This window comes from Balaenoptera ricei, chromosome 4, assembly GCF_028023285.1.
Source record: "Balaenoptera ricei isolate mBalRic1 chromosome 4, mBalRic1.hap2, whole genome shotgun sequence".
Classification (NCBI taxonomy): Eukaryota; Metazoa; Chordata; class Mammalia; order Artiodactyla; family Balaenopteridae; genus Balaenoptera; species Balaenoptera ricei.
Genome location: NC_082642.1, coordinates 151,799,248 through 151,809,207, shown reverse-complemented (window position 1 = coordinate 151,809,207; position 9,960 = coordinate 151,799,248). Strand labels below are relative to the sequence as shown.

General features: G+C 47.1%; 1 protein-coding gene across 1 annotated transcript; it reads right to left on the bottom strand.

The window, feature by feature from the left end:
* Window positions 1–3,191: 3,191 nt before the first annotated feature.
* On the bottom strand, window positions 3,192–8,693 carry LOC132364458 (DCN1-like protein 2). The gene is given in 4 exon segments (XM_059920021.1): window positions 3,192–3,410; window positions 8,271–8,344; window positions 8,347–8,523; window positions 8,526–8,693. Coding segments are annotated over 4 exon segments (585 nt in total). The 5' UTR covers window positions 8,641–8,693.
* Between the last annotated feature and the right edge of the window lie 1,267 nt (window positions 8,694–9,960).

Here is a 9,960-nt window from a genome sequence, read left to right as displayed (position 1 = left end):
GCTCTGTATCAGAGAACCCTGGAATCAAATCCTGCTTCTGCCACTTTTCTGTGGTGTGGCAAGCCTGAGGGCCATGTCCTGGGCAAGTCTGAGTTTCCTTATCTCAAAAATTGGGGCTGACACTACTACCTACTTCATGAGGTGGTTGTATTTTTCAAAAATCAACCAAATCACTTACTGCATTGCCTGGCATATTCTAAGTGCTTTAATAAACTTTACCTAGTCTTTCTGCAAATTTCTACTTGTTTTCAAATACTCTAAATCAAGGGGTGGCAAACATTTTCCCTATAGGGTTAGATGATAAATATTTCAGGTTCTGTGGGCCTTGTGGTCTCTGTCACAAGTATTCAACTTGACCCTTATCACATGACAGCAACCACCGTCAATAGGAAACCAATGAGTGTAGCTGTGTTCTAATAAAACTTTATTTATAAACCCTGAAATTTGAATTTCATGTAATTCTTCTAAGCCAAATTTTATTTTATTTTATTTTTAACATCTTTATTGGAGTATAATTGCTTTACAATGGTGTGTCAGTTTCTGCTGTATCACAAAGTGAATCAGCTATACGTATTCATATATCCCCATATGTCCTCCCTCTTGTGTCTCCCTCCCACCCTCCCTATCCCACCCCTCCAGGTGGTCACAAAGCACCGAGCTGATCTCCCCGTGCTATGCAGCTGCTTCCCACTAGCTATCTATTTTACGTTTGGTAGTGCATATATGTCCATGCCACTCTCTCACTTTGTCCCAGCTTACCCTTCCGCCTCCCAGCCAAATTTTAGAAAAGCTGTATTTCTTGTTCAGGTGACTATTACTGAGGGAAAATCAGGTAATGGGAAAGAGTTTAAAAGAAAAAACGGTGAGCCACGCCCCACCCCCCACTGCGTCCACGAGCACAGCGGGGCATCCATCTGCCACCTTTCCGGGTGGCACAGCTCCAGTGACATTTATACATTTTCTTCGCCCTCCTAACACTTATTGAAGTAGAAACCACCACTCAGACTGTATAGACACCGGCAGCCCCCAAGAGCTGCCACCCCAGATGGCACAGCAGGTGACGGGGGAAGGGAATGGGCCCAGGACAAGGCGAGGCTCCCGGCACTCCCCCCCTCCGCAGGTGTCCCCTCCCCACTGGGTGGGGGGGGTCACTGCACCTCCCAAACGCCAACCCCGCCGCTGTCCTGCTTCAACCGGCAGCCCCCGGACGCTGGCGCAGCGGAGGTGACAGTGCAGGTGTACCTCCTCCAGGTGTGCGCGAGGTTCCCCAAGAGCAGACATCTTCAGGCTGAAGGAGGTGTTGCTACGATACATCGAACACAGAACCAAGGCTGCGAGGAACGCGTCGGCAGAGGGCAGAGCGATTCTGGGCGGCGGGGGGCGCAGCGGCAGGAGCTGAACGCGGCGCCTGTCCTGTCACCGTGAGAGCAAAGCTCACGGGCTGAGGTCTTCCCAACGGGCCCGCACGCGAGGCAAGAGGACACCCTCGCTGACCGTGCCAGTGGCCTGGACGGAGCCCACTCGAGCCTGGTGACCCTGCAGGATGCGCCGCAGCTGCTTCCTGGGCAAGAAGCCTCTCGCGTCCTCGCGGGAGCGAACGTCCTCGACGGCTGCAACCTCGGCGGAACCAGACGAGGCAACGCTGCATGAGGAACCGCTACCCTTTCTGGCCAACGTTTGCTGCTTTTCAAACCGGAGCTGAAGTCATCTGTGCTGAGATCGAGCCGCGCGTCTTTTACGGGTGTCCGAATTGCAGCGAACTTTCCTCGTACAATGTACCCGCCTGGCACAAAGCACGTAAACCAAGACGTAACACCGTAAAATGCAAGATGCAGGCAGAGCGGGAGCACCCAGGCCCCGACGCTGGTTACAGGTGGGTCCTGGAACAGGAAGGCTGGTGAGGACAGACCCCAGGGCTCGGAGGAGAAAGCCGAGGACGGGGTGGCCCGAGGCCAGCAGCATGACCCCAGAGGATGAACGGGCCTAGACAGACCCGTCCCCACTCGGCCAGCGCGACCCGTCCCCACCGGCTGCAACAGTGAGACTGAGCCGGAGGTCTGGGCCGCTGGGCCCCGGGAACCTGCAGCTTCCAGCGCCCCGGGCACCATCCCTGGGCTCTCGGGTCACGGCAGGCGGCCGGGCCAGGAGCTGTGACCACACGGGACAGGGGAGGGTGGGCTCCAAACCTGCTTGATCAAGGCCGGTTTCTACCTTTCTCTCCAGGAACGAGGTAAAAGATGCGAACGACAGTGAGACTGCCCGCTGCGGCCAGTCCTGAGTCTGGATGTGTGTGTGCAAGAGGCGGACAGAGAAGACAGGCAGGGAGGGCGGCGTCCAGGGCAGAGGCAGCGGCGGGGACGGGGTGGGCCCAGGCCGCGGCTTCTTCCGAGAGCCGGCCAAGCGCGGGCATCTCCCGGGAACGTGAGTCCAGCGCTCCGCTCCGCACCCACCCCGCTGACAGCGCCTGAAATTCGCTGGGCGCCCGGGCCCCGGGCCAGCGCCTCCCTCCGCCCCCTCGCCGGCCCTCTGGACGCACTGGGCGCGCTCCTCTCCGGCGGCTCTGCCCCTGCCACCCCCGGGGTGGGACAGACAGGGCCTGCCCTTGCTGTTCTCCTGGCCGCGCTGCTGGGGACTCGCCTGTGCTTGTCGTCCATGCTCCGCGTTGAGGCCAGATCCTCACCAACGTCAGGACAAACGGGAAATGACCCTCCTGGTCGCAAGCCTTCGTGTGGGGACCATTCTTCTCCTGGGGCCCACAGACCTTCACGCGATGGGGGGGACGCGCAGAGCCCTTGCGCCTTCACAGCCCCGGGCGCCTCCTCTGCCCCCAGCGCCCCTCGACGTCAGCAGACGCCCCATAGTCTCCAGAGGGTCAAGACCTCCACCGCATGGAGGAGTTACAAGCAGATCCGTCCCAGTAAGTTCCTGACGGGGCCCTGGTGGTGCGTGATGAGTGGGTAGCTTGCGGGGCAAGAAACCCATCCACAGGGCGGGCCACCCCAGAGAGGCAGTGTCACAGAGCGTGACAAGATACTCGTCGCAGTGCAAAGCGCGCAAATGACAACACAGACCCACAAACCTGGAGAAAACAAAAAAAAAAGGGGGGCAATCCCGGCCATGGGAACAAGGAAATGGTGCTCGAGAGGGCCTGGGCCCCCCCTCCCTGATCTGACCCCGGAGGGCCTGCTGCCTCAGTCGGACCCTCTCGATGTGCTGCTTAGAGGCGAAAACGTAGGATGTCCGAGACAGAAGGTAAGAACGCCCACTGCGCACACACCTAGCCCCTTCTGCCCCGGACCCTTAGCAAAGGTGAAGGGGAGCTGGTAAAAGTCCTTGAACTTCACTGTGTCCTTAAGCTCCTGCTCTAGTCTCGGCAGAAGAGCTTTCAGCTTCTCTGCGCTGTTGCACCCCTGCTTCGAAGTTTACAAGTGGGAACCCCCGGTGTGCTATTTTGCGTCTGGATTTCTGCACCAACATTGTGTGTGTGACTGTGGGACTCTGGCTGGCTCATTTCCATTGTCACGCAGCACTCCACCGTATTCATATTTTATAACTTCTATGCGCTACTGACGGTAAATATTTTGGGTGTTTCTAGTTTCCTGGTCACAAAGAATGTTGTTAAAAGGTTTCTGTACGTGTATCCTGGCACACAAATGAATGTGTCGAGGCAGACACCCACCCATGATTTCATAAGTCTTGTTAAACGGTTCTCCAAGCTGACTGCCCACCAGCACTGTTCTGGAGCCGTCCTGGAAGAGTGAGTTGTGAGGTCCTATTGCGTTGTATTCTAGTTTGCACACCGCCATGAATGAGGCTGAGCGCCTGCTTGTATTTGGCCACTTGGAAAGCATCTTTGGTGAAGGGCTTGGTCAAGTCTCTTGCCCATTCTCAATTAGGTTATCTTTTTTTTTTTTTTTTTTTTTTTAAGAAGCTAGCATGTACCATGAAGAATGAGAGGACTACCCCTAGAATTGGACTTTTTTTTTTTAACATTTTAAATATTTATTTATTTTTGGCTGTGTTGGGTCTTCGTTTCTGTGCGAGGGCTTTCTCTAGTTGCGGCAAGCGAGGGCCACTCTTCATCGCGGTGCGCGGGCCTCTCACCATCGCGGCCTCTCTTGTTGCGGAGCACAGGCTCCAGACGCGCAGGCTCAGTAATTGTGGCTCACGGGTCTAGCCGCTCCATGGCATGTGGGATCTTCCCAGACCAGGGCTCAAACCCGTGTTCCCTGCATCGGCAGGCAGACTCTCAACCGCTGTGCCACCAGGGAAGCCCAGGTTATCTTTTTATTGTTGTTCTGTGGGAATTCTCTATGCATCAGGGACACAGGCCTTTGTCAGTTGAGTATCTCATGGCCCCCACCCCTCACATGGATGCCTCTTCATCTCTCGATGCTGTTTCTTGGTCAGAAGTTCTTATTTTAGTGTAGTACACTCTACAGTCTTCTCTACAGTGATTTTTTTTTAACATCTTTATTGGAGTATAATTGGTCTACAATGGTGTGTTAGTTTCTGCTTTATAACAAAGTGAATCAGCCATACATATACATGTACCCCATATCTCCTCCCTCTTGCGTCTCCCTCCCACCCTCCCTATCCCACTCCTCTAGGTGGTCACAAAGCACCGAGCTGATCTCCCTGTGCTATGCAGCTGCTTCCCGCTAGCTATCTATTTTACATTTGGTAGTGTGTATATGTCCATGCCACTCTCTCACTTCGTCCCAGCTTAACCTTCCCCCTCCCCATGTCCTCAAGTCCATTCTCTAAGTCTGCGTCTTTATTCCTGTCCTGCCCCTAGGTTCTTCAGAAGCATTTTTTTTTTTTTTAAGATTCCATATATATGTGTTAGCATACGGTATTTGCTTTTCTCTTTCTGGCTTACCTCACTCTGTATGACAGACTCTAGGTCCATCCACCTCACTACAAATAACTCAATTTCGTTTCTTTTTATGGCTGAGTAATATTCCATTGTATATATGTGCTACATCTTCTTTATCCATTCATCTGTCGATGGACACTTAGGTTGCTTCCATGTCCTGGCTATTGTAAACAGAGCTTCAATGAACATTGTGGTACATGACTCTTTTTGAATTATGGTTTTCTCAGGGTATATAATGGGATTGCTGGGCGTATGGTAGTCCTATTTTTCGTTTTTAAAGGAACCTCCATACTGTTCTCCATAGTGGCTGTATCAGTTTACGTTCCCACCAACAGTCAGGAGGGTTCCCTTTTCTCCACACCCTCTCCAGCATTTATTGTTTGTAGATTTTTTGATGATGGCCCTTCTGACTGGTGTGAGGTGATACCTCATTGTAATTTTGATTTGCATTTCTCTAACGATTAGTGATGTTAAGCATCCTTTCATGTGTTTGTTGGCGATCTGTATATCTTCTTTGGGGAAATGTCTATTTAGGTCTTCTGCCCATTTTTGGATTAGATTGTTTGTTTTTTTGATATTGAGCTGCATGAGCTGCTTGTAAATTTTGGAGATTAATCCTTTGTCAGTTGCTTCGTTTGCAAATATTTCCTGCCATTCTGAGGGTTGTCTTTTCGTCTTGTTTATGGTTTCCCTTGCTGTGCAAAAGCTTTTAAGTTTCATTAGGTCCCATTTGTTTATTTTTGGTTTTTTTTCCATTTCTCTAGGAGGTGGGTCAAAAAGGATCTTGCTGTGATTTATGTCATAGAGTGTTCTGCCTATGTTTTCCTCTAAGAGTTTTATAGTGTCTGGCCTTATATTTAGGTCTTTAATCCATTTGGAGTTTATTTTTGTGTATGGTGTTAGGGAGTGTTCTAATTTCATTCTTTTACATGTAGCTGTCCAGTTTTCCCAGCACCACTTATTGAAGAGGCTGTCTTTTCTCCATTGTATATTCTTGCCTCCTTTATCAAAGATAAGGTGACCATATGTGCGTGGGTTTATCTCTGGGCTTTCTATCCTGTTCCATTGATGTATATTTCTGTTTTAGTGCCAGTACCATACCTCTACAGTGATTTTTGATGACGTTTTACAACCTGCCCTATGGCATGGACATAAGGATATTCTCCTCCATTATTTTCTAAAGGTTTCTGCCTTCAGCCTTTCACACCGAGATCTACAACCCACTTGAACTGACTTTCATGTACGGTGTGAGGTAGAGATCAAGACACATTTTTTTCCATACGACTAGCCAATTCTCTCAGGACCATTTACTGTAAAGCTGTCCCTTCTCTACTTCTCTAAAGGGCCACCTTTCCCCTAAATCAAGTGTTCCTGTAAACATGGATTTGTTTCTGGGCTCTCCATTCTGCTCCACTGGCCTATTCATCTATTCTGGCCCCCAATTCCATGTACTCCTAATTACTGTAGCTTGAAAAGTACCATGTTATGCACTGAGATAATATCCACCCCCTCACTTTTCTGTTACTGTGATAAATTACATTGATCAACTTTGTAATGTTAAAATAATCTTGCATTCCTGGACTACAACAAACTTTATCATGACAAAGTATCGTGGTTTTTTGGTTGATTTGTTTTGGGGGCTCGATTTATTCTGCTGCAAATTTGTTTAGGATATTTGCACCTTATGTTCATCATATGCATCTTGTGATTCTTATGACTGAGAGCAGCCTGTAATTTTCCATTCTCAAAACGTCCTTTCTAGGTCTTATTATCTAGGTTGTGCTGGCCTCAAAACATATTGGGGAGTGCTTCTCCCTGTATTATTCTCTGGAAGAGGTGGTGTGAAATTGGTGTTATTCTCTTTATTAAAAGCTTGGTAGGATGTGCCAGTGAACCAATCCTGGCCAAGAGTTTTCTCTTTGAAAAGATTTTAAATTATGGGTTCAGATTCTTTAAGAGTTATGGAACTATTTCTTCACATGCCCATTTCAGTAAGTTGTCATTTTTTAAAGAACTTGTCTATTTCATTTAGGTTTTCAAATTTACTAACATAAAGTTGTTCATAATACTTTCATCCTTTAATCTGTAGTGTCTATAGTGATGTCCCCCTTTCATTCTATATTGGTTATTTGTTATTCATTACTTTATAAGTCTTCAAATAACAAGCTTTTGGCTTTACAAATCCTTTCTACTTACAACTTTTAAAAAATTTCATTAAATTACTGCCCGTTTAAAAAAATTAATTCCTTCTGTCTACACTCTTTGAGTTTTACTTCCTGCTCTTTTCTCTACTTGTTGAGATGGATGCTTTCCTTACTGATTTTCAACTTTTCTTTTTAAAATATGCATTTAAGAAGCTGAATCCTGCAAGTTTTCGTAAGTAGTGTTTTATCATTCAAAATACTTTCTAATTTCCATTGTACCTTCTTTCTCAACCCAAGGGTTATTCAGAGGTATAATATCCACACATATTTCAACCTATCTATCTTTTTGTTATATTCCTCGCTTAATTGTATTGTGGTCAGAAAACATGCTCTGTATCATTTCAAGTCTTTGGAATTTGTTGCAACTTACTTTATGGCCCAGTTTATGGTCCATATTTATAAATGTTCTATGTCTTTTTGAAAAGAATATGTATTCTTCAACATCAAGGGCAGTGTTCTATTTCCTTTTCCAAATCTTCTATTTCCTTACTGATTTTTCATCCACTTATTCTACCAGTTGGTAAGATGTATGTGAGAATTCCCCACTTTGCTTGTAGATTTGTATCTTTCTCTTTAGAGTGTTAACTTCTGCTTTAAATAAACTATTACCCTCCTGGTGAAATAAAACTTTTATCATTAAGAAATGTCCTTCAGATTCCCCCTCCCTTCCTCTCCTTCCTCTCTTTCCCTCCTTCCTTCCTTCCCTCCCCCCCTCCCTCTTTCCTTCCTTCCCTCCCTCCTCCTTCCTTCCCTCCCTCCTTCCTTCCCTCCTCCCTTCTTCCCCTTCTCTCCTCCCTTCTTTCCCTCCCTCCTCCATTCCTTCCCTCCCTTCCTTCCCTCCTCCCTTCCCCCTTTCCTCTGCTCTTTAATTCATTAACACATAACCTTCCCCTCCTTGTTGTCCCCTCCATGTATATACTGGTTGGTTCCTCTTTGTCAAAATGTCTCTAGTTGAGACATCATGTGAGGTCTTCTGGAAATGTGATACCAGTTGCTAAATACCATCCTGCTCTGCCTGCCTTGGGCTGGAGTTGGGGGAACTGAGAACTCACGGGTTGTGCATCCACAGCTGAATATGACAAGGAACAGAATTCCAGGGCCTTAAGAAGGTGGAAGCAGACCCACCCTCTCCGACTCATCCAGCAAGTAAGAAACGTCTTAAGGTATGAATGAAGTTTTATCCCAACCCCAAGCTCTGTCATGCCATCTACAAATTCCTTTTTGTTAAATTCACATTGAGTCGCAGCCCTGAATTTCCAGCTATAACCAAAGCAGTGATACTGGCAGGATCTAGGCTTAAATCATCACAAAACTGTTGAATTCCATCAATTCCAATTTTATTCTCATCTTGTGGCTCTGTTATACAGCTGCTCTTGTCCACGTAGGTTCTCATGGAGTCCTTGTGGAACGAGTCCGGGTTCTGGAAGAAGCTGTCCGTGCCACGTCCAATTTCCACTCCCTTTGCGCTAAGCAGTGGATGGCAGTTCTTTCACCAGCCTGAGTAAATGCCATGAACTGGCGGACCTTGTCCTTCTGAGATGATTTAAGCTTATGCATTCTCCCCGCGCTCCTCAGCTTGTCGCCGGCCCCGGCCGTCTGCGCAGGCGCCCCCGGCCCTGCCGTGTCGCCCCCGTCCCCATCTTCAGCCCCCGGGACACCCGCCCAGGGAGGCAGCGACAGGTCGGGCCAGCGGGACTCCAATTCCCGGCGTGCACTGCGCCGCCCGGGGCCGCGGGCTGAATTTCATATCATTTTTGTATGCTATGAAATCTTCTTCTGTGGTTTTTTTTTTTTTTTTTTTTTTTCCAACCATTGAAACATATAAAAACTATTCTTAGTTCAGGGGCCATACAAAAACAGTTGGCTTTGGAAGTCACAGTTTGCCAACCCCTGCTATAAATCTTAAGGATACGTTAGAAAAATTGTAACCAGTAGTTCTTTTGTGAATAACACATTTTCTTGTAAAATAAGATTAAAGATTAAAAATAGATATTTTGAAAGGAAGGTTTTAAAAGAACATTGCCCTGATGCACGGCAAGAAGGATTGTGGGATTGTTAGAGGCCTAAAAATTCCGAGTCCCCCCCCCCCCGCCCCCCCCAATCCGTGGAACAGCAGGCGATGTGAGCGCTTCCAGGTCACACTATAAGCTCGAGGACTGTTTCTGACTCCCGGCCTGGTGTTCTTTCCATGGCACCGAATATCATGATTTTATAATGCATACTTCATAGTTAGCTAGACACTGAGATTTTTATTCTTCAGTGAAAAGCTTCTTTAAAACTTTGTTCCCCTGAGAAGAAAAGATAAACAATAATTTCACGTGGTAATTTTCCAAATTTCTGTACCACATCTGCATATCCAAACACAGCTGTATGAAGGCAGAAATTGGCTTCAGGCAAAGAAGAAGCCCTTTTACCCTGGTTTTCAAAGGCAATACATGGTATACAATTAAGTGTACTGCGTGGTCCCCTCCCCAGCTACAGAACAAACAATAAAACTGAAGCTAAAAAAAACAAAAACAAAAACAATCCAGTTGTTAACAATGTTCCCCATTGGCTCTCCATTTGAATGGTAGGAAGGGAGAGAGAGACAAAGAGATTTCACATTTCAAACAAAAAATATATATTTACTATTGGTAAATTGGTATTGGTTAGTGAATCCCCTCACCTCACAATCCAAAATTTTAACTGATTGACATTTGGGGCAGCCTTCTAAGACCTATGAGGCTTTGACTAAATTTTGTTTATATTATACACTTGTTCCAGAAGCGTCAGAATTATCCTTGTACCTGTACTAAAACACTAAAGTAGCATTATAGATGATTTAAAAGTTTTCTTCTCTGTATTTTCTAGTTTTTATGTAATGTGTATACTTATATG